The sequence below is a fragment of the Raphanus sativus genome, chromosome 4, assembly GCF_000801105.2.
Source record: "Raphanus sativus cultivar WK10039 chromosome 4, ASM80110v3, whole genome shotgun sequence".
Classification (NCBI taxonomy): Eukaryota; Viridiplantae; Streptophyta; class Magnoliopsida; order Brassicales; family Brassicaceae; genus Raphanus; species Raphanus sativus.
Window position 1 is genome coordinate 43,633,704 of NC_079514.1, and position 27,081 is coordinate 43,660,784.

The 27,081-nt window shown below is 38.0% G+C and overlaps 5 protein-coding genes across 7 annotated transcripts; 3 read left to right on the forward strand and 2 right to left on the reverse strand.

The window, feature by feature from the left end:
- The first annotated feature begins 56 nt into the window (after positions 1 to 56).
- On the forward strand, positions 57 to 1,112 carry LOC108854498 (uncharacterized). The gene has a single exon (XM_018628073.2). It carries the CDS (start codon positions 57 to 59, stop codon positions 984 to 986), a length of 930 nt encoding a protein of 309 aa, XP_018483575.2. The 3' UTR covers positions 987 to 1,112.
- On the reverse strand, positions 1,028 to 2,422 carry LOC130511471 (uncharacterized). Its single transcript, XM_057008481.1, has 3 exons — positions 1,910 to 2,422; positions 1,474 to 1,839; positions 1,028 to 1,398 (listed from the first exon to the last, which is right to left on the reverse strand). The coding sequence occupies exons 1-3, from the start codon at positions 2,346 to 2,348 to the stop codon at positions 1,208 to 1,210; spliced, it is 996 nt and encodes a 331-aa protein (XP_056864461.1). The 5' UTR covers positions 2,349 to 2,422; the 3' UTR covers positions 1,028 to 1,207.
- Positions 2,423 to 6,010: 3,588 nt separating this feature from the next.
- Positions 6,011 to 10,310, reverse strand: LOC108855856 (probable glutamyl endopeptidase, chloroplastic). 2 transcript variants are annotated; one of them, XM_057009185.1, is made up of 11 exons: positions 9,970 to 10,309; positions 8,799 to 9,780; positions 8,579 to 8,707; positions 8,183 to 8,482; positions 7,618 to 8,076; positions 7,407 to 7,472; positions 7,144 to 7,204; positions 6,896 to 7,046; positions 6,668 to 6,804; positions 6,313 to 6,596; positions 6,011 to 6,209 (listed from the first exon to the last, which is right to left on the reverse strand). In XM_057009185.1, coding segments are annotated over exons 1-11 (2,847 nt in total). In that variant the 5' UTR covers positions 10,247 to 10,309; the 3' UTR covers positions 6,011 to 6,208. The 2 variants fall into 2 exon arrangements, with proteins under 2 accessions (XP_056865165.1, XP_056865164.1); XM_057009184.1 differs by lacking the exon at positions 6,011 to 6,209 and having other exon boundaries at positions 6,309 to 6,596; positions 9,970 to 10,310.
- Positions 10,311 to 10,696: 386 nt separating this feature from the next.
- Positions 10,697 to 11,284, forward strand: LOC108849312 (calvin cycle protein CP12-1, chloroplastic-like). Its single transcript, XM_018622860.2, has one exon. The coding sequence runs from the start codon at positions 10,753 to 10,755 to the stop codon at positions 11,131 to 11,133; it is 381 nt and encodes a 126-aa protein (XP_018478362.1). The 5' UTR covers positions 10,697 to 10,752; the 3' UTR covers positions 11,134 to 11,284.
- A 1,191-nt stretch (positions 11,285 to 12,475) lies between these two features.
- LOC108854865 (uncharacterized) lies at positions 12,476 to 21,471 on the forward strand. 2 transcript variants are annotated; one of them, XM_018628531.2, is made up of 25 exons: positions 12,476 to 12,621; positions 13,237 to 13,582; positions 13,783 to 13,937; positions 14,421 to 14,657; positions 14,880 to 14,989; positions 15,076 to 15,153; positions 15,234 to 15,340; positions 15,493 to 15,587; positions 15,670 to 15,800; positions 15,919 to 16,022; positions 16,113 to 16,190; positions 16,287 to 16,365; positions 16,508 to 16,676; positions 16,867 to 16,937; positions 17,178 to 17,258; positions 17,344 to 17,414; positions 17,630 to 17,726; positions 17,836 to 17,895; positions 18,079 to 18,133; positions 18,227 to 18,618; positions 18,687 to 19,369; positions 19,441 to 20,080; positions 20,177 to 20,734; positions 20,829 to 20,887; positions 21,057 to 21,471. In XM_018628531.2, exons 2-25 carry the CDS (start codon positions 13,248 to 13,250, stop codon positions 21,262 to 21,264), a joined length of 4,653 nt encoding a protein of 1,550 aa, XP_018484033.2. In that variant the 5' UTR covers positions 12,476 to 12,621; positions 13,237 to 13,247; the 3' UTR covers positions 21,265 to 21,471. The 2 variants fall into 2 exon arrangements, with proteins under 2 accessions (XP_018484033.2, XP_018484032.2); XM_018628530.2 differs by having other exon boundaries at positions 12,477 to 12,725.
- Positions 21,472 to 27,081: the final 5,610 nt, after the last annotated feature.

Consider the following 27,081-nt stretch of genomic DNA (forward strand, 5'->3'; position numbering starts at 1 on the left):
ATATGAATGTTTTGCCATTTCTTAACTTCCCAACCTCATTTCAGTTGAGATTAAAAATGAGTATGGCCAGAAATGGAAAGTGGCGGAGAGAGGCAGAGCAGCTGGTGGTTAAGCCTTTCAGGCTAGTAACAACAACTCTCCTCAGCCTCCTCCTCCCTCTCTCTTTCCTTCTCCTTAGCCGTCTCTCTTCAGCTTCCTTCCTCTTCTCCTTGCTCAAATCTCCTCCCCAAACTGATTCGTCTTTCTTCTTCTCTATCTTTCATTGCACCAATCCGACGATCCTATACGCGGTCGTCTCGTTGATAAGCGTTTACGCTCTAGTTCTTGGTCTAACCACCAAGATCACAGCTACAGATCCCAACCGCTCGATTCCTTTCTATCCACATATCAGCATTGCGTGGCTAACGCTTTTCCTTATTCAAGTGTCCGTCGGTCTAGGCCTCCAAGTAACGAGCCCTGACGGTTTAATCAACGGAAGCGAACGTAACTTCTTGAGCAGGCTAGTGTTTTTCTTTGGTCTTCATGAAGTAATGCTTCTCTGGTGTAGGGTGATCGTTAGACCGGTGGTGGACAGCACGTTGACCGGAGGGAACGCCTGTGGACACAACAGGAGAGAAGAGACGACGGTGGAGAGAGTGGCTTTGGCCGTCAGCTGTGGGACGCTGTGGTGGTGGAAGCTTCGGGATGAAGTAGAGGCTTTGGTTGGTGTGGCAGAGGCTAAAACAGCATTGTTGTTGTTATTACCAATAGATGGTAACGTTAGCGTTGGTTTGGGTGTTGGAACTGTTGATTTTGTGAATTGGTGGTTATACTATATGGTTGTGACGATTGGTATGGTAAGGATCGTTAAAGGGTGTTTAGGTTTTGGAATGGTCTTGCTTTTCGAACAAGTTAGTAGAAGTGATCCACGTGAACTTTCTACTGTTGCTCCTGTTTCTACAGCTTCACGTGTTCATTATGACAATGAAGGTGACACTAAAGTGTAAGTCAAGTCACTAGTTGAATGTTTCTTTTTTGGTCCTACACCTAATACAAAGATTCAAGTTGATATTTGTAATGTGAAAGATGTTAAACATCTCCTAATGATTTTTTTTTTAATCTAATACTAATACTACAAGATTATATGAAATTTTGATAAAGACATGATATACATCAGATTTCAATAAAAAGCATATTGGAAGAGACTTATTATACACTAAAAAAGAGTCTAAAACACAGCTTCAACAAGTATGTGTCTCTTCTTAGAGCCAAACCCAACAATGTGGTTTAGATAAACTCTTCCTTCCTTCACAGTAGCTGACGAGACTAACCGATGAACCATACCGGTGTTGAACCATCCTGTCACTGAAGCCGTCCTCCACCCGTCTGAGCTCTCCACCAACTTCGCTGAAGGGCTACCTGAAAAACACAATAAATAGTTTTAAGAAAAAAAAACTCTATAATCCAAATGGAATCAGAACTTAAAAGAGTTACCTGCGACAACAATCTTGGTAGGAGACAACAACTCAAGCCCATCACCAAACCTCAAAGTGTCACCACCAACTTCAATGACACTGACCTTGTTACTACTATCATCCCCATCGGCTGTTAGGTCGATTTTGTATAAGAGACCGGAGAAAGTGTGGATGACGATGAGGAAACCGTCAGGGTGATAAACAATGCCGTTAAGAGCGACGAGGTTATTGAACCATCCAGGTGGAGTGAAGAGAGGGCTCTCAATGGTCGACACAAGCTCTCCATTGACATCAACTTTCCATATTTTACTGCCTTTCGCATCCGTAACATAAGCATTGCCACGTGCATCAATAGCTACATCGTCCGCAAATGATTTCTCCTTACCTACATTTTCATCAAAACATATTAACAAAACAAGAAACAGAGAGACAGAGAGCAGAGAGACAGAGCTTACTCTGGCCGCTGAGCTCAGCGAGGAAGACACGACGCCACGTGGACATATCATAGGCAGCTAAAGCGCTGTAGCGGTTTCCAAGCAAATCGGCGACAGCGACGAGGAGACGGTTCCTGTCTCGGTCGATAGCGATTCCCAGAGAAGCGTTTCCGGCGAGGTCAAGGTCTTTGACTACAGTGACTTCTTGGAGAACGTCGGTGTTACCGTCTCTAGGAGGAACAAGCTCTCCGATTCCGCCTCCGTCCATGAAGGAGACGAGGAATCTCCGACCTATGCCGTCCCATTTAGCACACTCGCGGAAGAAGCCTGAGCTGTGGTATGAGAAGACGTGCGTCGAGGGAGCGGCTCGCTCTAGGCAAATGAGGTAAGCTATGGGAACGGCGGAGATAACGAGGAAGAGAGCGACGGAGAAACGGCCGGAGCAAAACGATGGCGACATTTTTGAAAAGGAAGAAGAGAGGCAGTTAGTGATTGGTTGCGAAGAAGAACAAAGACTTAAGTGTCAGAGAACATAAAAAGTTGGTAAGCGAACGAACATGTTCGATTAAGACAAGTCTAAAATGTGGGGGCGGCTAATTTGGTGGCCCGTTAAATGTAAAAATGGGCCCGGAAAGTGTATCTAGAATTCAATACTAATAATGAAATGAATTTATACATCCTGGGACTGACTGTGTTGTCTTCTCAATTTAATGGCATTACTTCTTAGGAACATACATAGTCTAATCCAACATTTGTTCCATTAGTATTCTCTAAGATTTTACCTTGTCATGGTGCATGTGGCAGTAACACCTGAAGCACCTTCGACCAAAGGCTTCTTGGTTCTGGCATTGGGGTAGCTGCTAATAGCTGTTGCTGTCTAAGACCAAGAAAATACACACTATTTGGCACAGCTTATTACTAGTCTAATCTGATTGGAGCTCTAATTTGTTTCATGCATTCTCTAATATTTTTACTTTTGGGAAACATGGTATGTCTGTCCGGCATGTAAAGATTTGCTGACAAAATGAAGACACACATTCAAACCTTACCTGACTAAGACACGAAGTGTGTGTGTGTGTGACAAGTCTTGTTACCCGACTAACACAATAAGCTCTTAACTCCATAGTTGGTATAACTAAGGGTAATAACTCAAATGGTACAAAATAAATTTATAAAGTTTATGTGAGAATCATCTAGAAAGACTATTACACTTATGTGGGAGGAACACCTGTAGAACATATGTTTCAAAAAGAACACCTGAAGAACATCCGACCAAACACTTCTTGTTCATTATGTTTTCTATGCGTTGTATGAGATTCAATTAAGTGGCAGTAACTTCAATAATGGATGATAAACGCATGCACGTTTTGTGGTTGCCTTCTTAAATTGCATTTATAATCCAACAGAAAAAATTATAAAAATAAAATAAATAATTTAAAAAGACAACCAAAAGACTGTAGGTTAATGTCGAGAAAAGACTAACCATTAGTAACGGTAACATTCGTGTGTTTCCAATAGAAGGAGAAGCTGAAACATGAGCGAGCATATGGATGAGATAAACTTTGGTTCGAGGAGGACAGCAGCAATGCCTGCCACCATGAATCGAATCGAATGTATGCCTTTCTTTTTTTTTCTTTTTAATATTCACAAACGCCTCTTAATAAGGAAAGATCTTATTTTTGGACTGAAAATGACTGCAAAGATTTCTTTGCGTATCTGTAGGAAGGAGAGAGAGCATAAGGAAGATCCGTCACGTTTGACGTGCAATGATGATGTGCATGTTTGGTTGTTTCTTTGCGTGCAAGATTGGAGATGGTCAGGACTCAGGAGGAGCGAGCTTGAGAGAGTGAAAGGTGATGATGAAGAAGTCAAACACGGAGGAGGAGGAGGACGTAAGTAAAGAAAGTGTTTGGCACATTAGGATTGTGAAGAATCCAATCCATCCACAAACAAAAAACCATAGAAGAGCCAAGTTAGGCTTTTCTGAAACAGGTAAGACGATACACACAATCTCTGAGCCGGCCGTTTCGCTCTAAGGTATTTGCTTTAAATAGATTTCCAAATGATTTAAGTTCATTTGTTTTGGTCCGTGGATTCTTATTTGGTGAGAGTTTTTGGTAGGATCCTCGCTTCTAGGGATGTTATATAGGGTTGTGAGATTTAGGGCTAACCCAGCCCATTCAATAATTTAAGAACCCTAACCCAGATGTATTATTCATAAAATGTTTAGGGCCACTTTAGGGCTGGGCTAAAGAAATAAAGGGTTTTCACACGGTTAACCCTATTAGATATTTTTTGTTATAGAACAATGTTTTGGTGTAGGGTCAAACCCTCAATTTTTTTTTAGATTTTTCTTTAAAATCGTTAAAAAAGTTTCTATAAAATTTCAGAAATGATTTTTTTCCGTCAAAATCACAAAAAAAAATATTTTGCCAAACCGATTTTTTTCGCCAAAATCGGAAAATCAAGTTTTTCCGAAAAAACCCACAAAATCGAGTTTTCCCACAAAAAACCACAAAATAGAGTTTTTCCGCATAAACCGTAAAACTGGTTTTTCCCGCCAAAATCGATAAATTAAGTTTTCCCACCAAAACCGAGAAACCCGAAAAATCGAATTTTCAAGCCAAAATTGGGAAATCGAATTTTCCCGTCAAAACCGAGAAATCGAGAAATTGAGTTTTCCCGCCAAAAACGAGAAACCAGGGTTTCCCGCCAAAACCGAGAAGTCGGGGTTTCCCGCCAAAACCAAGAAAACGAGTTATCCCGCCGAAACCGAGAAATCGAGTTTTCCCGAGAAATCAGGGTTTTTCAAGAAAACCGAGAAATCTTGTCTTTCGAGAAAACCGAAAAAATCGGTTTTCCCGAGAAAAATGAGAAATCAGGGTTTCCCGCCAAAACCGAGAAATCGGTTTTTTTCGAGAAAACCGAGAAATCGGGTTTTTCCAAGAAAACCGAGAAATCTAGTTTCCCGCTAAAACCGAGAAGTCGGGGTTTTCTGCCAAAACCGAGAAATCAAGTTTTCCCGAGAAAACCGAGAAATCGAGTATTCCCGAGAAAACCGAGAAATCGAGTTTCCCGAGAAAACCGAGAAATAGAGTTTTCCGAGAAAAACGAGAAATCGTTTTTTTCCTAGAAAACCGAGAAATCGAATTTTCCCGAGAAAACCGAGAAATCGAGGTTTCCCGCCAAAACCGGAAAATCGAGTTTTCCAACCAAAACCGGGAAATCGAGTTTTCCGCTAAAACTGGGGAATCGAATTTTTCCGTCAAAATTTAGAAATTTTTGTTTTCTGCCAAAACCGAGAAATTGAGTTTTCTCGCCAATACCACAAAAATGAGTTTTCCCGCCAAAACTAGAAAAATAAGTTTTTCCACCAAAACCTGGAAATTGAATTTTTCTGTCCAAATCAAAAAATTAAGGTTTTATGCCAAAAACACAAAATTTTGTTTTTTTTGTTGAATTTGCAAAATCTCATTTTCCGTCAAAATTCTCAAAATAGCTAAACAGTGTTAATCATGTTAATATTATTTGCTTTTGTTTTAAAAGATTTTATGAAATGGGTAACCCTAACCCAACCCCTTCATGCATAGACTATTAGGGTTAATGTTGGGTTGGGTTAGAATAGGGTTGGGTTTATATTTTATAGGGTTGGGTTGGGCTGGGTAACCCAATACAACATCCCTACTCGCTTCGAAAGAGTACCTCGTGTACACAAAGGGATATATGCTGATGACTGTCTCCGCTTTGTCTTGTTGAACTATGTATCCAAGATTCTTTTAAGGAGAGATACTACTGATGCTCTTGTGTCATAGTTCTTGGTGTATAGATGTCTGCCTTGTGATGGTGGCTGTTGCATGAACACCTGTGAACCTCCGACCAAAGGCTTCTTTTTGTTCATTATGTTATCTTCATCATCAAATGACCCGTTATGAATTGTATTATAAGAAATGCTATGTTTGATTCATCTTCAGGATCAGGGTCGACTTTGCCCCTTGAGCCTAATTGTCGATGCTAGTGAGTCGAACAAAAAATTACTCAGCAGTCCGAATTTTCACTGCATTTAGTATTAGCATGCTCAAGGATATCGCAGCATTAAAATTTTCTTATTATACAGTGTAGATATATATTAAAATTTTAATTATTTTTAGATAAAAAGACCATTTGTAGTTCATGGAAATTGTTTTTTAGTATCCAATACCTTTTTGTACGCATTATTATCAATACGAATGTTTTATGAAAAAAAATAGCGTGTTGCATTGTTTCTGCAAGTGCATTCGAATGCTGTATCTGCCTTTGGTGGCCATACCAAACACAAAGACCTCTGAAAAAAAGCAGACAAACATTTAACAAACTGAGTCAGCTAATATTAAAATCTTGTGGTTTTGTTTTCTGTTTGGGAATTGGTGAGACAGAGACATTCTTACCAGAGAAGTGATCTCCTAATCTTGGAGTGATCTTCATACTCAGGGTTACCACCTCCTGTCGGAGTCGCTACTTTCTCTGAGGAATCTGATTCTTCTTTGGACTGGTCTGGACTTGTGTCTGCATCTGATGTGTTTGGAACACAGTATTTTTGAAGCCAGCGGTCAGTTTCCCAGAGAACGTGCATAATGCTTTCCCTTGCTGAGTACCCATGGCTCTCGTGAGGAAGAATCACAAGGCGACAAAGAGCGCCGTGTCCTTTTAGTGCGTTGAAGAATCTGTCAGACTGTTGTACAAAGCATACGAAATGAAAAATAGTTAGAGAACCAATGCAAAGAAAATGGCACTAATTCTTACCTGCATTGTTAGAGTTCCTGGGTTATTGTCTTCTTCACCATGGATGAGCAAGATTGGCTTCTTGATTTTATTAGCTGACATGAATGGGCTCATCTCGACATACACGTTGGTAGCTTCCCACAGTGTTCGGTCCTCGTTCTACAATGTTTCAGGCACAGTTAAAAGGTTAACCAGAAATAAATCAATATCCAAAAGCAGAGAATGAGACTATTAATGGTAATGGTGGCATCTGGAAACCAAAGGGTGTCAGTGTTCTGTTATAAGCGCCAGATCGAGCTATTCCGCAAGAGAAAAGATGAGGAGCGTGAGCAAGGAGATTTGCAGTCATAAACGCCCCATACGAGTGTCCCCCAACAGCAATTTTGCTTGGATGAGCCACCTTAAGAAATGGAAGACCAAGAAAATACTCAAGCCTCAACACTTTATGTGGTGGCTACCATAGCAAGATGATGGAATTAGGATCAAATGATACTTACTCCACGCCTGACGACTTCATCTACAGCTGCCTCGGCACTTGCAACCAACTGCTCTACATACCTAAACATGGTGGTTGACATTAGAACCTGTCAAAATCAAAGCACATCTCGGGTCCAAAATTCTTTTAAGTGTTTTTTTTGTACGAATGTCACGGGCTTTCATTTAATTATTCTGCTTATGCTTGCAGGACACATTGACCAAGAAAATAACACTAGTTTCCATGTTTTAGCCACCAGCTTGTCAAAAGTAAATAGTACAGTACCTATCATTAGCCTCTTCATCACCTTCACCAATTATAGGTATTGTAGGTCCAGATAATATAGCGAACCTGCACAATGCAAGAAGAATCCATATGTTATAAGCTGACACTCGATCAACTAGCGAACGAAATAGAAATAGAATCCAGGACACTGATATCGCAAAAAACACAGTACCATGGCTAAACAAGCATAGAAATGGAAAATGTCTGATACCTTCTAGCAAGCCAAAGAAGGGCAGAAGTAGAACCAATGCCTGCAAATTCATTTGGAGAGCCACGGACTTGACTAGCAGCATCTTTGCTCTTGAATTCACCAGGATAAGACCAAAACAGGCAAGGCAGAGGGCCGTCTTTTGATGGATCATAGCCTGGTGGTAGGTAGAGTGTTGCAGTAAGCTGGACCCCATCTTTTCGTTGATACCTGATCATCTCTTTCTGTAACGAAGCCAACTGAGGATAAGGATGAGGAAAGTTTGTAATCTGTTGCACTTTCCTGTCAGGCCAAAGTTGGAGAGAATATTGGGTGTTCTCAGTTTTTGACTCTTTAGACGTCAAAATTTTCAGCTCCTCCATTTTTAAATCCCCTTCTTTCTGGTCAGACATCAAGGCCACAACAGTCTCGAAATACTTTTCCTTGTCGCTCTCCCATATCCGTTCTTTGTTGCCTGTGTTTCTAGATAAATTTTGTATAGAACATTCCCCGTTTGTTACAACATTATGGCGAAAAAACCAAGAGAAAAATCACTAATAAAAAGAAGCCTTTGTCAAGAAGGGCTTACATGTCAAACAAGTCAAGGAAGGGTACATTCCCTTGTGGCGTAGCCCCACTTCCGTTCAGTAAGACATAAGTGCCTTCATCATTTTCTTTCTTTATCTTTGCTATTACGTACGTTCCAGCAGCTGTTCTCCTCAGCATGGTTGAGCCAGGATCTGAGTACACATCTTCCGATGATCTATCAAACAAGATGTGTGGAGTGACATCGTTAGATCCAGGAGAGATCACCCACGTCCTTGTCCTTCGCGTTTTGTACCATGATTCGTAAACCAAAGCTAATGTATCATCACACCACGAAATGCCTCTGCAAGACATAGGAAGCATCCACAAAGTAAGTCTAATTTGCTAAAAGAAGATGGCATTGATAATCTACAACATTTGCTGCGTGTTTAGTAGTTACCCATAGCGAAGATCAAGCTTGTGCAAAACTTCTGGTTCTTCTCCTGCCAGTGGTTCCGCAGACTGCATATAGACTATATCACGCGGTGAAACTTCCACTTTGGCATCACCGCCATCTTGTGTTTCTGCCCTACATGTCTCAGACAGTTTTGGTTTTGGATTAATTATTTCTATATCACATTTAAAAACATGTGAAATCACTTTGAATCTCGAATATTTACCAGTAGAGGGTTGATGGCTTGTCCGCTCGCCAGTTTATGGAACGCATTCCCTTCCGTACACTATTGGCGACGATGGGAATATCTTCGGCTAGGGGCAAGTCACATAGCTGTCTTACAAATCTACCATCAGCGGTCCAGACTTCCACCTTCTTTGGAAATCTAACACAAGGTACAATGAAGGAATATGGCCTGTGAAGTGATGAAATTAGCAAGTACTTATGGTCTGTGGAAGGGTCTAACGACGTGTAAACTGCAGGTGGCCCAACTTCCTTCGATGTACCGTCGAGAGAAGCCAATACTAGTTGTGATGTGGCATAGTAGTCGAATAAATCAGCATCATACTCATCCTTAAGCAAATCCTGGAACGTTCTAACTTGGACAACAGTCTTCTTCTCGTTTGAGAGAGTTTTGGGACCAGACGGGACCAAAGGTCTCTTCGGTGGGTCTCCACGAGTTGAAGGGATTGTGCTCACCAACAGAGTGGAATTATCAATCCAAACGAAACTCTCAAAAATCGCATTCAGATAAATATCTTGCGACTTAAACAGTGGTCTAGCTTCTCCAGTCTCAACGTCAGCAACCCATACAATAGGCTTACTACTATTCCCGTTCTCATCGACCCGGATGCTGAAAGCCAGATGCTTACCATCATTAGACCACGTAACAAAGTTGATCTTGCCACCGTCCGGAATGCCAGTGATCTCCTTCTCAGGGCTCAAAGTGCCATCAGGGAGAAGCTGATGGATGCCTAAGCCAGTGTAGAAAGACATCCTGCTTCTGGTATTGCAATATCCATCGATTCTAACGCCAGCAAGCTTCTCCTCGGGTCTAGCTAAATCTGCCAAGGGAGGGAGAGCTCTTCGCTTGAGAAACAAGATCTTGTCCCTGTGTGGCGAAAAGGACAATGCGGGGACTGGTGGAGCATCGACAATATCTCTGATCTCGGGTGGAGGAAGACGATATCCAGTCCCTAAAGCCAACTCTACACAGTTCCAACAAAATAAAATAAAAATACATTAACATCACATTAGCTAACATCGAACTAATTTGGAAATGCATCATTGTTCCCAAACAAGCAACCTATAAGCGATTCAATTTCAATAGCAGGTTTCCAAATCCTAATTCATCTTTTACTGAATCGAACAAACTCGGTGGAAAATAGAGCAATTACCATCATCTTCAGTTGCGGTGGCTGAGAGTGAGGCTGAGCCATTGGAGCTGCTACCACCAGCGTCTTCTCCAGCTCCGGGAGATACAGATGCGAGGACGCGAAGCCTAGAAGCAGCACGAGAAGACATCAGAGAGTTCCCGGAGGCGAATCGTCGAACTCTAGGGAAACGGAGAGTGGAAAGCTTGGGAGGTAGTAGAAGGAGAGAAGCAGACGGCGGAGATGAATGGCAGAGAGGAGAGAGAGATAAACGATGATAAGCTCTTTGAAACCGCATCATTTTTTATTATTCTCACTTCTTTTTTTAAAGTGCGATGCGATGGTTGCTGATTCCCCCTTATTCGACGGTTGTTAATATTATCGTGTATCCAATCGATAATAATAATTAACATGAAATATCACGAAAATATCGGTAACGTCATTGCTTATGTGAGCCTCACCTGTGGCCCAATTATCGCTTCTTTTCTTAACTATGGCCCAACAAGTCCTCCCATCCCATTCCATTTTCCTTTTTTCCTCGGTGTATTTTTATTTTTTGTAAAATATCTTAAGGCTGAATTTTGCAAGGAAAAAAAATAATATGGAAAATAAATTATTTTCACATTTGGTAGAATATTTTTATTAAAAGTATCTAAATACACGCGGCGCAATAGGGTTGGTTGTTAAGTGATAAGAGGATTGTGTTCACATATAGCTCAATAATAACAAGCGAGGTTGTATTTATCCTCTTCTCTTCTCCTTACGTCAAAAAAAAAAACTCTCTTCCTATCCTAAGATCCTCCAACGATGACAACCATAGCTGCAACCGGTCTCAACGTCGCAACTCCAAGAGCGTTCGTTCAACCGGTAGTGGCTCGTCTATCGGCCCCGGTCCGTCTGAACTACCCTTGGAAATTCAGTTCGATGAAGAGGATGGTTATGTCTGTTAAGGCGACATCGGAGGGAGGCATATCGGATAAGGTGGAGAAGAGTATTCAGGAAGCGAAAGAGACTTGCGCCGATGATCCAGTGAGCGGCGAGTGTGTGGCGGCGTGGGACGAGGTGGAGGAGCTGAGTGCGGCGGCGAGTCACGCTAGGGACAAGAAGAAGGCTGGTGGATCCGATCCTTTGGAGGAATATTGCAGTGATAATCCTGAGACCGATGAGTGTCGTACTTATGATAATTAAAACATGTTTTGAAAATTTAGGTACTTGTGTCGGATCATCTTTCTTCTTGTTGCTGTTGTTGTCGTCGTGTATGGTTTGGTTTTGGTTTGTTTTGGTGCTTGTAATGTGATGAATAGTACAAGTGCAATACATATGAGATGTTTCATAGATCTATCAACGTTTGTATTTTATCCAATTAGCTTTGATGAATTGCCTTACGAGTCTGTGGAGCTAGTTAAAAATGTTATTTATTTTCTGAGTTTAAGTGGATGATGTTTTGTGGCATTTGTTTTTGCGTTTGCATGTCTTTTTCACCCATATTTTGCGTGGTTGTCGACACGCCTGGAGAGTAATGTGTCAGACAAAATGATGTGGAACGAATACGAAGATTATTGAACGTATAATATTTTTGATCCATTGTAGAAGAGACTTCAAAGACGGTAAAATGGTTAATTAATTATTTATAGTTAAATAAACTATGATAGAATAATAGCTGACAAGAAGAAATACAAAGTAAAAAAAAAAATTAATACAATTTGAGTAAAAAGTAGCCGTGGAAGCAATAAAGAATCCCTCAATATAAGAGATTGTGCAATACAGCAATGTACCAAAACATATCGGACTGACGTATTGCGCTTGGGGATAAAGATATTTCGCTTTCTTATGAAGCAAATGTTTTTATTGTACGAAAAAAATGTTTTTATTGTACGATTGAATTATATTGATGCCAAATGTTAATGGATAACACTTATCGGCTGCACGAACATATTGGGCTTTGTTAAACATGGGCCGATTCGGCATATAGACCATGTTCATGGCCATCCCATGGTCCTACTTCCTAACCTTAACTCCCTAAGAAACATAACACAATGATTTAAGTGAAAAAATCGTAAACTAACTAAACTGAAATTGAAAATTTTGAAATGTAACAAACATGTATAATAAAAGTTGGTTAGAAATCTATGATCTTCAATAAAATGGATTATAAATGAATTGTATACAAAAACAAAAGAAAACATGAGAACTAGTGTTGATGGTGTATTTGCAAGTTTGAATTGGTTCACTAATATATATTTTTGGCGGTAAGAAAAAGTAGAGATTAACGGGAAATTGCATCGGCGCCGTCTCAGTATCAATTCACCGGTAAAATAATTAAGTTATTAAGTAAAAAACGAATTTAAGAAAACATAAGCAGACATAAGGTTTGTCCCGGCAACCACTGATTGCGAAAAGTCATGTGCACCCTTAGAAATTCGAGGCGGTTTAGGAAAATGCCAGAGCAAGTTAAGGGTAGATATGTCTTCTAACACATACGTAGCCGAGTTTCTTTTTTTTTTCTCCCTGTTAAAAAAGCTTCCTATCGCATCACCCAGAAAAAAAAAATTCACACCGGTGGAAAAAAAAAAGGAAGGAAGGAAGGCGTCAGTGGTTCCTTTGGTTAGCTTCTTCCTCCTTGGTTCGCTCGGTCCTGGCGATGTCGTACCTGGAGACGCAGACGATTCGTTGAATGTAAACGTTGCTTCTCTGCTCATCGTCAATCGTTTTCGTCCTTTGGAATCGTATCGTTGAAACGAGGAATCGTGAGATTCATTTCCATATCTAGTGCGTGCTGGGTGGGTAGCTCTTTACCTAACTAAACCCTAGCTTCTATTTTTAGCTGGATTTCATTTGTATGAGGGGAATAAACAATTCGATCTCGGTGATTTTTGATTCTCGTTCGAATCGCATTGATCTTACTGATGCATTATCTAAAAGGGAGCTTGTAATATTGTGTCTCAATGCTTTCTGATCCAATTCCTTGTGATGTTAGATTAGGTGAATCAACTTTTCAATCGCTGGGTTTAGGGTAAAGTCTCTTTCAGGCCTCGTGTAAGGGTCAGTTTCAATAGATTAGTAGATGATCATCTCCTGTGTGGGTGGAAAGGGAAGAAGAGATAACCTTACCTCAGATTCCAATAAAAAAAGATAACCCTAGTTTATTTTCATGGAATGTCTTGGTTTTTTAAAAGTTTTGAATCTATCATCTGTTTGTCATTTCTACTCTGAAATTGAGTTAGTTATATATTTACTCTAGTGCATGCTCCAGTTAAGGAGTCTTATCTTTGAGTTGTGTCTCCTCCACAGGACAAGTTAACATGGATTGGATACACAAATCATCTACTCCTTGTATGGACACTTCCAGTTCCGTTCCAGCAAATGTTCCTCTTCAGCGACAGGAGAGACTTGTTTGCCATTCTTCTTCGCCAGCCGATGTAGATATGGACCTTAGAGAAGTTTATTTCCTAATATTGCATTTCCTTTCTACCGGCCCCTGCGATCGAACCTTTGGGCACCTGAGAGATGAAATTTTGGAAAAAGGGCTTTTGCCCCGTAGATATCATTCCTGGTGGTCAAGAAGTGGAACTTGCACTGGGCGTGCTGACGATGATGGCATCTCCTTCCCTTTGAGTTATGATAACTTAGTAGAGAGGTTAGTTTTCTTCTTACTCACATCTTTCATTGTTGAGTTACTACGGAGGCCTTCCCATACCTTATTGAAATGTTCTGATATTTGTCATGTGTGGTCCATCAGAATATTGCATGCTGTATTTGAGGGTTTCCACTTCTCTAATTGTGCCAACTATTTTTGTCCTTCCATGACTTTTGTCATCATGTTTATTTTCCGGACAGGTATCCTCATATTGAAAAGGATCACTTGGTGAAGCTTCTCAAACAACTGATTTTAAACCCACCTCTTCCTTCGCACGTGAGAGTTGAAGGAAATACTCTTAATGCTGCTGATGTTCCAACGCTATTGGGATCTGGCTCCTTTTCACTTGTGGATCGTAAGTAGTAACTCCTATCCTTCTACTTTTTTTTTGTCTCGATTTGATATGCTTATCCATTAAATTAATAAAAATATCAAAAGCATGGTACTTTGTCGAAATGATGTTTGGAAAACAGGATTTTTTTTAAAAAACTTTTGCATGCTGTTCAGTTGTTTTTGTTCTCACGTTGTTTGTAGAATGAATCGCTGCCATTAAGGGCAACGTGTCCCTCGTGTCTTTGTTTCTGGGACTTGAAAAGAATCCCATAAATGCATAAAACTTAGTAATGGCTCTACGGCTGTGCATATTAGAACTTTTTTCTTCTGGTTTCGATAGTCTTTCCTTGGTAACATGACTTATATTTGGATTTTTTCTGAAGTAGCCCATGCAGGAGAGATTAAGTCTCTCGTCAGGGATATTTTAACTTGAAAGTCTCTCTAACCTCTCCAGTTCTTTCACTAGGCCATTGATTTTTGAGTCGTTGTTTTTTTCTTTGTGAAGACAAAATTACAGAGTTTCAGAAAGTTAGGCATGTTGCATCATACTTACGCTGGCCGCATATGCATGCCGATCAAGTGCGTGGCCTAAGTCTTAGAGAAATTGGAGGTGGTTTCAGAAAACACCACCGTGCTCCGTCCATTATTTCAGCATGTCATGCAATTGCAAAACCATCAACAATGGTTCAGAAGATGCAAAATATAAAGAAGCTCAGAGGACATCGTAATGCTGTTTACTGCGGTATGATCTCCATTATACATCCATTGTGTTGGATCTCTGGTCTGTGGGAATTCCATACTTTGTTTTGTTACTTGTGCAACCTTAGAAATTTATACCAATCTTGTTATAGTATCTGGAAGTCACAATGCAGTATGTCCATCGTAGGAGCACCATTTATTTTTACAGAATGTTTTGGTTGGGTAGAACGATAACAATATGGCTTTTTTCCTTCTTATTACACAGCTATATTTGATCGCTCTGGAAGATATGTTATCACTGGTTCCGATGACCGGCTTGTTAAAATTTGGTCAATGGAAACTGCGCTTTGCTTGGCTAGCTGCCGCGGGCATGAAGTGAGCTATTGTTTTCCATTTCTCTACGACAAGAATTGTTGACCAGTCTGTAAAATTTAATTATCGCCTATGTGTGTTTCCTGTAGGGTGACATTACAGACTTGGCCGTTAGTTCAAACAATGCTTTGGTAGCATCAGCATCAAACGATTTTGTAATTCGAGTTGTAAGAATGCAATTTTCCAGTCTATAATGTCTACCCAATTTTTATTCAATTGTCAGTTAGATATTATTGCTTTTTGACAGTGGAGGTTGCCTGATGGAATGCCAATTTCTGTATTGCGGGGACATACTGGAGCTGTTACTGCGATTGCGTTCAGTCCCAGACAGGCGTCGGTTTACCAGCTCTTATCGTGAGTTCTGTTTAATATGTTTATATTTTAACTAGTTCCTTTCAAACTTGTTTTTATCTGTTCAAGACCACCCCTTGGATGTTCAGTTTGGATGTTTCATACTGCTTCGTACATTGGTACTCAGCTATTTGTGCCTTTTCTTATCTCTGTAGGTCATCAGATGATGGAACCTGTCGGATCTGGGATGCTAGGTACTCTCAGTGGCTTCCTCGAATCTATGTTCCAAATCCGTTGGATGCTGGCACTGGTAAGGAGGTGGTACACTATTATATTTTGTTCAATTTTTTAAAATATATTCGGTTATAGTATTCATTGAAAATCTCACTCAGGAAAAAGCAATTTTACATCTTCTAACGCGGCATCCACAAGCAATGCATCCAAGAGTCATCAAATACTATGTTGTGCGTACAATGCTAATGGAACCATTTTCGTCACGGGTAGCTCTGACAGCAATGCGAGGGTCAGTGTTAAATTTCTAACTTTAGTTATCCTCCTTCGTGATGTGGAAACTGTGGAGGTGATATTTGGTTTAAGTTTACTTGTTAGTCCTGATTGTCAGTATTTCCATAATCTTGCAGGTTTGGAGTGCCTCAAAATCTAACTTGGATGATACTGAACAGCCGACTCATGAGCTGGATGTTCTACGTGGCCATGAGAATGATGTCAACTATGTGCAGTTTAGGTATTTTCCAGTGAACTGGTGCCTTTCTTAGATTATGCATTTTTTGGTTAGAAAACAAGGAAAAAAAATCTAAAAGAGTGTTTTCTGTAGTGGTTGTGCTGTGGCTCCAAGATCTTCTACAACTGAAACTCTGAGGGAAGATTGTTACCCAAAGTTTAAGAATTCCTGGTTTGTTTCTCATTTTATTGGACTTATAGCCATTGCACTATCTCCTTTTATTTTTACTTTGGATCTGGTTAAGGTCTAATACGTTTCATTAATTAGGTTTTGTCATGACAACATAGTAACCTGCTCTCGTGATGGTAGTGCAATTATATGGACACCAAGATCACGTAAATTCCATGTAAGTTTCTTCAATCTATGGCGGAATGGAATGGTGCATTACAAGCTCATGACATCATATTTGTGATTCTATCATTAGTTTCCTCAATCGTCAGTTTCCTCAGTCATCAGTTTCCACAACTTTCTCTATGTTACATTTTCAGGGGAAATCTGGACGCTGGATGAAAGGATATCATTTGAAGGTTCCACCTCCTCCACTTCCTCCACAACCTCCTCGAGGAGGGCCACGCCAGAGGCTTCTTCCAACACCACGGGGTGTCAATATGATTATATGGAGCCTGGATAATCGTTTCGTACTTGCCGCTATCATGGGTAAGTATCATTGAGGAATACTGTAATGCATGGATTTTCAGTTTTGATGAATTTCTCCCGGTCTCATTTTGTTTCAATCGTGATTAGTTAAATTCAAAGCACTTAAAAGCGGTGTTTTTTTGCCACATGTTTGTGTTACGTGAACTTACTACGGTCTTCTGTTTCCATTAACGTGTCGGTGTTTGTTCAGATTGCAGGATTTGTGTTTGGAATGCTGCTGATGGTAGCTTAGTGCATTGTTTAACAGGCCACAGTGAATCGGTAATAGTGACATAAATTTCAACTCCTTATCCTGATATCTTAGTTGGGGCCAGATGTATATTAGGTTTCGTAAAAAGAAAAAGGTTGTATGCTTCATTGTAGTTCTCATTTGATGTCGAACTTCTCCGAATGTCCATTCTTTCGATTGCGTTTATCTTCAAGTTTTCAGTTCAGCCCACAACTTGCTTTGGGAAGTACTAATATCGTATATGATCTGTCTTACTTCTGTCCTTTTGGTAGTCCTATGTCTTGGATGTCCACCCTTTCAATCCACGGATAGCTATGAGCGCCGGCTATGATGGGAAAACAATAATCTGGGATGTGAGTTTCGTTTTTTTTTCCTGGCAAAGAATAGTCCTTGTTCTTATTAGTAGCATCACTTACCTCCTTCGATATTTTTTCATAGATATGGGAGGGTATACCAATCAAAGTATACGATATCGGGCGATTTAAGTTGGTTGATGGAAAGTTTTCACAGTAAGTGACTGATGGAACATGCAGGATAAGATCTTTAGTATTCTCTGTTGACACATGCATTCGACTATTGAGTCTGAAACTAGAGGAAACATCATGTTATGCATTTCCGGTGCATATTTCTTTTAGCAAGATATCTATTTGCAAATCATTTATTTAGTCGAGTGAAGTATATGGAATCAATTACTCAAGATGTTTTTGTCCTTGGCACTGTGTAGAGATGGGACATCTATTGTGCTTTCAGATGAAGTTGGCCAGATATATTTTCTAAACACGGGACAAGGAGAGTCTCAAAAAGCTGCTAAATACGACCAGGTTGGTGTATTTTGCATCCCAAATGCATAATCATTTTGTTATATATGGCTGCAGTTTCTAGTCATCCTCTATTGCTTTCTGATCCTTTGTGTTGTCTTGTTTTGTGAAGTTCTTCCTTGGTGACTACCGTCCTCTTATTCGAGATACCAATGGACATGTTCTTGATCAGGTTGGTTTCAAATACGTGTATCTCCTGTTTTGCTTCTAGTTATTGTTGCGTTCTTTTTACGATGGCTCACCGAGCCATGCACATTTTTATGCATTTTCCGAATTAAAAAGGCGGAGATGTATAATTGATATCCTTCCAGTTTGATTGTTGACTAAATTTAAAGCTATAATTTTCATGATGCAGGAGACTCAGCTTCTTCCCCATCGGAGAAATCTTCAAGATCTACTTTGTGATTCAAGTTTGTATCCAAAAGCTTATATTTATGTCATTTGTGCAAGATATTGGTTATTCATTGCACATATTCTTGGTGTTTGTTTTAAAAAAAATTCAGGTATGATTCCGTATCCAGAACCTGACCAGACAATGTTTCAGCAACGCAGACTGGGTGCATTAGGAGTCGAATGGCGTCCTTCCTCGATAAAGTTTTCCGTTGGCCCTGATTTTAGTCTAGGTCAAGATTATATTATGCCTCCTTTGGCAGATCTGGATAGATTGATCGAGCCACTGCCTGAGTTTATAGATGCGATGTACTGGGAACCAGAACATGAAGTTCTGAGTGATGACAATGATTCGGAGTACAATGCTGAAGTTTCCTCTGATGGAGCTAAGGCAAGCCCATGTTCCAACTCTTCAAATGAACTTGAGTGCAGTTCCGAGGACAGTGACGTTGAAAATATTTACGAAAATAGCTCTCATCGGAAAAGAAGAAGACAATATCATAGAGTATGTTTTGTTCAACTCCTGCGATTTTTTTTTTTTGGTTATCTATTGACTAACTCCCGTTTTCTTAGGCTGATGTGGCTACTTCATTTGGAAGGCGTGATAAGAGGATTTTGGATGAGATTGATAGCTCGAAATTTGGAAATAAGAGAACCAAGAACCGAAGAATTGGCGTGAAGGCTTCAAAAAGAAGATATTCTGATGTCAAGGAATCACGACCGCAAAGAGCAGCCGCGCAAAATGCTCGGTCCTTGCTTTCAAAAATTTCTGGAAGCTCTTCGGATGACGTTGATGATTCATCCAATAGTGACTCTGATAGAAGCGCATCACCTTTGCAACAGTTGGAAAAGCCATCTCAGAAGCTTGAATCTCTTTCAAATGACAAACAAAAGAAAAGATTGATTGTAAAGATCTCGGTTAAGAAGCCAACAGAGTCTGTGGAAAGCAAGAGAGGTGTAATGAATCAAGCTGATTTGGAGCATGTTTCTTCGAAATCTTTGGAGGAGAACGATAAAGTGATTGGTATATACTCTAGGGAAGCTGGGTCAAGTTCTGTAGATGCAAAAGATGCGTCTACGTGTCAGGATATGCCCCATTCTATGAATACGCCACAGAGAGAAAAGGCCAATAATCAGTTTATAAAATCTTCAGATCAGGACCAAAATATGTGCAAGTGGAGGGAAGAGATTTCTCTTTGTGAATCAACCGAATTAACCGAGTCTGAGAACATTGTAGAAGCCCAAACATTTAATGGGTACGGGAAATCTGGTTAGATTTATACTCATATTAAATTTCCACTATCTAATTCCTTGTATTCTCTTGCAGGGATGATGATTTGTCAAGAGTTGAACCTAGTCAGCTAAGTCACTGTGATGTAGATACTTCCATGGAAGTCGAGGAGATTATTCCAAAGAAATTTCGACGACTGAGATTAAAGCTTCGGCACCCCAGCAGCCCTCCAAAAATAGAGCCTGATGAGGTGGCAGATGATATTGCAGATAGTGGAGAAGGTCTTGCATCTAAAGCTCCCTCTTCCATGAATCCTGTTATGGATTCTGAACCTGTGAGAGATAATGTTAGATACTCTCCTGCACATGACTGTGAGTTTGGAGAAGCTACAGCCGATGTGATACGTAGGAAGAGATCCATGAGACTGAAGGCCACTTCAAGTCAGTCTATTGCAAGAAACAGTGTATTACGTTTGAGGTCAGGCTCTGGATCCGTAGGTAAAGTAAAGAAACTAGGGATTCCGTCCACAAGCGTGTATGATGGTGCATCACTTGAAGAATGGCCTTCTACTTCAAGAGCTGGGTCCCGGTCTGCAAGCACCAGCAAACAAAGTCTGAATACTGGGATTAGGTTGGATAATGTGTCAAGGAAAGTCTCATGGTTGATGTTGTCAGAACACGAGGAAGGCTGCCGTTATATACCCCAGCTAGGGGATGAAGTTGTTTACTTCAAGCAGGTTTGTCCTTTTCTTTTGGCTGGTGATTCTGTGACTTTCATGTATTAATTACCTAGATCTGGAGTAAATCAACTTTTTTCTGGTTGTCGTTCTCAGGGTCATCAAGAGTTCCTTGATAGAGAATTAAATGACAACGACCGATCAAGGTACCTTCCTCGAAACCTAGGAGCGGTAGAGTTTTGTAAAGTCGAGAAACTCAACTACGATACATATCCTGGTTCTGGGGAGAGCTGCTGCAAAATGACTCTCAGGGTCCTGGATTCTTCTTCTTCCCGCAAAGAGTTCCAACTAACACTACCTGACCTCATTAATTTCCCGGATTTTATTGTGGAGAAGACTCGATACGATGCTGCAATCAAGACAAACTGGGAAATAGGTGATGAATGCCGTGTGTGGTGGAGAAATGAATCTAGTGAAGCCGGTGCTTGGTGGGAAGGAAGGATTGAGTTTTCAGAAGCTAAGTCCACTAACCTCCCGGACAGTCCATGGGAGAGATACAAAGTTGTCTATGAAACTGGGGACACGAATCTCCACAGCCCCTGGGAGTTTGACAATCCCCAGTTTCCTTGGGAAAACTCTACTATGGACGAAGAATCAAGAGATAAACTGCTTTCTTTATTTGCTGGACTAGTGAAGTCAATCAGCAAACATCAGGTTTTTTTTGTCTTCTCTTCTCTATCTTTCTTTTTTTTTTTCCTTTGCTTGCCTGTCAACCGATACTTGTTTCATTTACTAAAATATTTTTCAGGATAGTTATGGAATCCAAAAGCTAAACGAAGCTGCTCAAAAGATGGATTTCTGCAATAGGTACGCTTTGCTCTCTTCTGCAATTTGACTCTTTCAAAATCTCCCCCATAAATTGAATTCATCTGTGCTATTTTTGGCAAGTCATATGATCAAACCTGTGGATATTCTTATGTACGTAGTAGCGTTATGATTCTACTCAGCATCGTTACACTTAAAATTTTTTTTGCAGGTTCCCAGTTCCTTTATACCCAGAGCTGATTCACCAGAGAGTAGAGAATCAGTACTACAGAAGTATGGGATCGTTTAAGCACGACATGGATGTAATGCTGTCAAACGCTGAATCTTATTTTGGTGCAAACGCACATATGCGTTCTAAGATAAAGCGACTCCGAGATAAAATCACAAAAACGTTAAGGAAGGTTTCACAAAGTTGTTGATGATGCTGATATGGTATGTTTGTTTTCTAGACTCTCTAGGCTGTGGCCATTTTTTCTATAAGAATATTATATAGCGAAGAAGAATATGTAAGAGTTTTCACTCTAGGAAACAAAAGAGAAAGGTCTCGGTTTTCTTTGGGTGAGTCAGTCACACCAGGCACAAGGTTCAATCAATTCTATAGATCCGGTCGCTTTAGTTCCACGAGACTAACATTAACATCTATCTATATATAATAGCAAACCCCCAGTTTCTGTCTCCATTGAGGTCATTATTTTTTTATAGGAAAATAAGAGTTGTATGATCGTACGGTAGAGATTACTTGGTTTTTCAATCTAATGGTTAAGTTTTAAGTTACATTTAAATACATGACATCATCGGTTGTCCAAACGGTATGTCCTTACGTTTGGAAAGACACAACGCTTCTCTTTTTTTTTGTGCGCAACAGACACAACGTTTCTCAAAAGATTTAATATATTGTTTCTTCATCATTTTCCTTCGTCATTATTCTTACTTTCGTTCAATTTTATTGTCATACAGAAGAAAAATAGAGAAAGCATTAAAAAATGTTTATTTTCTCAAAAGATTTTATTTATTTTCTCATCTGAGACATAATTACAACTTGAAACATGAGAAAAATAGAGAAATCATTAGAAAATGTTTGTGAAGTAGAAGCTAGAAGATAAAATGATAAAAAAGATAATTCAGTGTTGGAACATGTCAAACCACAATGACAAGAAAGATGCACGAGAGTCACGATTTGATGAAGGGTTCACATTAGCCAAAGTCAGACTGTTAGAAGCAGTATCTTGATCAAGACCAAGGAGTTGAACCCTAATTTGCAATTGTATTTCCATGACAAGAACAAGTGCTGGTTTTAGAACAGAGTAGTGAAGACGGGTATTCCTTTCTATAGAGAATATATAACTTCCTGGAAAATGAGTTCCAAAATAGATTTAACTACCGCAGCGTACCAACTGCACCAAGCCACGAGACGACTTCATCAAGAGTCTCTCTCTTTGAATTAGTCCCTTGTCTGTTTTCACCATCATCGCGGTATTGATGTTTCCTCTCGCCATATTTCCTTTATGTGTATCCCCATCATCTATTCTGTATACTCAACCCACTAATATCTTAATTTATGGTTCATATGTGGAGTTACTCAATCTCATAAAACATACATTTTCTCCAAAACTCACTGATCACTCTGCAATTGTTTCCCATCCAGAGTTTAGAGTCAATATTTCTATAGAATCCATGATTTAAAACCACTTATTCATCTTTGTTTCACTCTATCTCCAAATCAAAAAGACACTTTTCTAGACTGAATTGCCGTTGAAACGCAAACAAAACCAAGATTTGCAACTTCTAAAGTTGTTTACTTTTTTGAAACGTAACTTCTAAAGTTGTTTCATTTACCAAAAGATCTCAAGTGAAGAGTTATGATTTTATGTTTATATGAAGCTGATTGTCGTCGTTTGTCCATTTCAATTCCATGAATCAGTTAAGTCAATGTATTTTTATCAAGTTTGTTTTGGTCGTCTATGTTAGATAGAGATGATCAATTTTAACTCATAACTCAAATATCATATGATCACAATCATGAACAAATCATGTGAGGTTATATTTTCAATATATAGTATATTTGTTTGGTGGGAGCATTGTAGTTTTATAAAATTTTATATATAAATATTTTATCTTTGTTTCTTCCAAATATACAAATAAAAACTAAAAGTAAAAATATGAATTTGTTAGCTATAAAACATCTTTGATAGTATATTATAGAAATATTTAAAAATAGAAAAGTTTATGATATCTAAATCTATTCGATTTTTTTCATAAATATAATGTGAGTTTGCCATATAAAATAAATATTAAAATATAGTTGTATTTTTAAAATATATTTCCATATATTAGTTTATTGTACTTCTGTTTGAATTTCTAAGATAGTTTGTCTAGAAACTTAATAAGGTAAACATTTCTAAATTTTTAGATTACAGTATAATTTAATATCCAACTAAATGTGGTGATATTAGTGATAAAATAACTACTAAATCTAAAAAAAGTAACCATAAAATTGAAAAACACCTCTTTGAATGGAAAAAAATACATTTAGAATTGACCGGTTGTAAGTTGTACTTGCATGTGTGCCAATACATGAAATTGGTTGTTGGAAAGTCTAATATAATGTTTTAAACTAATTTTATAAATGTAAATTATTTATGTAGGTTTCATATTGGAAATAAAAGGAATCCATTCATTTGAAACAATTTGATCTCTTCCAATTGTTACTTATATTTTTTGTTATTCTATAATATAGTATTCTTAAAAAAATATTTTTATCTTGGAGAACTCTATGCAACATAAATTTGTCACTCTATTTCCATTACATGATATTTCATGTACTCATGGTTTCTATTTAACCATAATTTATTTTCTTTTTAGTTTTAGGTTAGAATATGGAGGATCCTCACTTTTTAACTTTCTTAACGAGAATTGTTGAAACTAGCATATTGGAAGATCAATCGGCCAAAATAACCGTGAGCAGCTACAATGTTGTAAGTTTCTTTTTCTTGACTAGATAGACATTCTCTATTAGAATTTTTTAGCTAAATATTTTAGATTAATTTATTTTAAATATGAATTACCTACATAGGGTTGAGATTAGAAGACAACCTTTCATTTAAGTAGTCATATCTCTAAGGATATTCATTTCATTCCGTTAATTAAAGTTATTCAAACATTTGTGTCTTCTAAAATTGTATATTAAACTCTATACAATTTGTAACACATAATTTTCTAACATTATAATTTTTACCACTCGTCTGTTATTTTCCAAAAAAAAATATAAATATTAATTAATTCAGATGAGCAATCAGAGCAATCTTTTTGGTTACCTAAAAAAAATTAGTAGCTTACAACGATTTAAACAATTTTCATTTGTTATTTACTATTCCATTAGTCTTATGTCATAGATATATGTTGTAATAAAAAATCTTTATATGTTTTTTTTTGTCAACTAAAAGTCTTTATATCTAGAAGTTTCTTTCCAGTAATAATAAGGTTAAAATTAATTCTTATTTATAATTGTAAATGGATTCGTTTACAAATTGCTATTTGTTCTAAATATTTATTAAAAACACATCTAAGGATTTTTTGTTATTCTTTTGAGTATCTAATATTTTCAATATCTTATCTTTGTTTTTCATAAATTTCTTAATTGATCAGTATTTTAAAATAAAATATAAAATGAACTTAAAGTAACTCAAACTAATTTTGAATATGCATATAGTATATTTTACAGATTTGTGTATAGTAAAAAGTACATAGTTAATAAATGTAAAAAAATTATATACAAATAATAGTCCGCGCGAACGCGTGGATTTCTTTCCTAGTGTATGTAATAGAAATGTACTCTTTTGTCACAGGAGAGTGACATAACGAGTCTAATTTTATGTTGATGTCCTATTACAAGAAGTATGAATATGTTACTTACAAGCTAAGTGGTTTTTTTCGTTTAGTTAACTACTCAGATACCGCTATAATTGGTACGTGCACACCATAGTTTCTCACCACTTTCCTAGTCTTTCTGGTTGCTTCATATCCATCCATCTGTGCACAATGAAATAGTATTCGTTTATTTGGTAATGAACCATTTTATATTGAAAGGCTGATCATTAGATTACATGGCAGTCCATGAATATGTTATGTAATGTAGTCAAACCGGAAGCACATCTACTGAACCTTGTTGCTCTCTTTGTGTAAGCCCTTCACTGACTAATCTCACTGCTTTTCTTCCATTCTCGCATTTTATAACCTCACTTACTTCCATCTTCTTCAGCTTTCTTGTTGCAACTGAAAAAGTTGCACGATTATCATCGACCACCAAAAGAGAGAGAGAAAACCAAAAATTCATCACGGGAATTCCACAAAAGGGATTAGAAAAACGATATAACCTAACCGTTGTGGAATCGATTGAATATATACTAACTGACATTCCTTGCAATATCCTAGTGTATAGATATTTATGTATGTACTTATTTATGTGCATGTATACAGGATGAAATATAATAATGTTAACGTTGTGTGTTTATTTTACATAAGTTTAATGTTTGCCTTTAGTAGTTAAACTATTTTTTCCCTCGAAAATACAAAGATTACAGGTCAAATATAAATCATTTTGCATTGTTGTAATATTTTAATTTTTCCAGTTCATTTAAGCCATAGGCAATCTTATTATGTCGTGGACCATATTGGAGCCAAAAATATGTTTAGTCCATATCTTTTTCTAGACACTCCTAAGTGGGGCTAATGTATGAGCGTACCATGTGACATGAGTTTTGAGTACTCACAAATGTCCTACAAAGAACACACTGAGGACCATCCACTTATGCGATATACATAATACATGTGAGTGTCTCTATTGTTGTATCCTATGTGTCCCACTCTCGATAAAAACACACTTGAAAGTCTAATCCTTAAACGCTAACTGTAACCGCCAAACACAGTTCATATTAGCGGCTGCTACTATTAAGATAAGACACTGTCCTGTGATGGCGAAAAGTCATGAAAGTCTGTGAATTCAGACTTTTAATCACATGTTTCCCCAATTATTTGCTATTCCCTTTTTATTTTTATTTTACTTTGACGTCATAGTACAGCTTTGGATCAATTCTTGTCTCCATAACTATATTAAATTAAATTATTTTCGATATTCCCATCGAATTTTCTTTAATATTAATCTTTTCTTCTGTTGAGTTTTTATTGTATTATTCACAGCTTTTCAGCAAAGCATTGCCAAGCTGGTGTCTGCCCCTTTTTCGATGTTTTCTTTTGGTGTTTATTTTCTTGAAACTAATCCATATGGTAAACTTCGGCCTAAGAAAAAAACTTTATAAACAATTTAAGCAAAGCCATTCCTCAAAAAAAAATAAAAAACAATTTAAGCAAAAAGAAAAACTTTATAAAATATAATTTTATGACGTAAAAACAAATACAGTAACTAATTTTAGATATTGTATCCTGTGATTTAGTCTAGTCTTCATTTTAATAGAATACTTCAGCCAACGTCAGGGTCAGAATATGTTTTTGATTATTGTAAATCAAATCTAACAACCTCGTTCGGATGAACAGCTACTATCTAAAAAGTAAAGGAATAAAACAAGGCATATCTTGCTTAACGAGTAGATCAAAAGCTTTAATAACAGAATGAAAAGAAGAAATTGAAAATTTAATACTATTAGTTTTTGAAAACTAGGGCTTTTGTGGATTTGCACATGGGATAACTCATTCCAACGTGAAACCAATCCGAGAACACGTGCCTTTCCGCAGAGGTCTCACTGACATCTTTTATTAGTTCAGTTCTAGCAGCTAGAAAAGAAAATAAATCCAAAGTGGTCAAAAGTACACAGCCTTTGGTTTTCAGTAGTAATAAATTACAATGGTGACGTTATGATACTAAAAACTAATCATACTTGATTAACAATATTCCTGCGGAGACTTATTTTGTTCTATCTAAACCCATGTCTTCGGATATGATTCCGTTGCCTCGAAGTTTTCAATCAGACAGTACCCAGAGTTCATAGTTATGCGACGATCAAATATGTGCATATAGAGAAAGATGAAATAGTATTACGAATATTGGATATTCAATATCATTTTTAGTTCTTACTTCTTGGCAACTGTTTTTCTTTTATTTTCCCTTTTATCCTTTTTGGTATTAAATTAATCAACCAAAAGAATGGATATCGTTTGGTCCCAACCAAGCCAAAAACTCATAGTTGAAGTAGTTACTCGAACTATTTGTTTAATGAGAATTT

What these genes read in the sequence shown, in the direction of transcription:
- LOC108854865 (XM_018628531.2), top strand. Translation starts at nt 13,248, where the DNA reads ATGGATTGGATACACAAATCATCTACTCCTTGTATGGACACTTCCAGT. An exon ending in GGAAAACAATAATCTGGGAT is followed by an intron (nt 17,259 to 17,343) that starts GTGAGTTTCGTT and finishes ATTTTTTCATAG; the next exon opens with ATATGGGAGGGTATACCAAT. An exon ending in AGTCAATCAGCAAACATCAG is followed by an intron (nt 20,735 to 20,828) that starts GTTTTTTTTGTC and finishes AATATTTTTCAG; the next exon opens with GATAGTTATGGAATCCAAAA.
- LOC108855856 (XM_057009184.1), bottom strand. Translation starts at nt 10,246, where the DNA reads ATGATGCGGTTTCAAAGAGCTTATCATCGTTTATCTCTCTCTCCTCTC. An exon ending in CTTCTTTGGCTTGCTAGAAG is followed by an intron (nt 7,473 to 7,617) that starts GTATCAGACATT and finishes TGCATTGTGCAG; the next exon opens with GTTCGCTATATTATCTGGAC. An exon ending in GATGAAGAGGCTAATGATAG is followed by an intron (nt 7,205 to 7,406) that starts GTACTGTACTAT and finishes CACCATGTTTAG; the next exon opens with GTATGTAGAGCAGTTGGTTG.
- LOC130511471 (XM_057008481.1), bottom strand. Translation starts at nt 2,348, where the DNA reads ATGTCGCCATCGTTTTGCTCCGGCCGTTTCTCCGTCGCTCTCTTCCTC. An exon ending in CGCTGAGCTCAGCGGCCAGA is followed by an intron (nt 1,840 to 1,909) that starts GTAAGCTCTGTC and finishes ATGAAAATGTAG; the next exon opens with GTAAGGAGAAATCATTTGCG. An exon ending in TACCAAGATTGTTGTCGCAG is followed by an intron (nt 1,399 to 1,473) that starts GTAACTCTTTTA and finishes TGTGTTTTTCAG; the next exon opens with GTAGCCCTTCAGCGAAGTTG.
- LOC108854498 (XM_018628073.2), top strand. Translation starts at nt 57, where the DNA reads ATGAGTATGGCCAGAAATGGAAAGTGGCGGAGAGAGGCAGAGCAGCTG.
- LOC108849312 (XM_018622860.2), top strand. Translation starts at nt 10,753, where the DNA reads ATGACAACCATAGCTGCAACCGGTCTCAACGTCGCAACTCCAAGAGCG.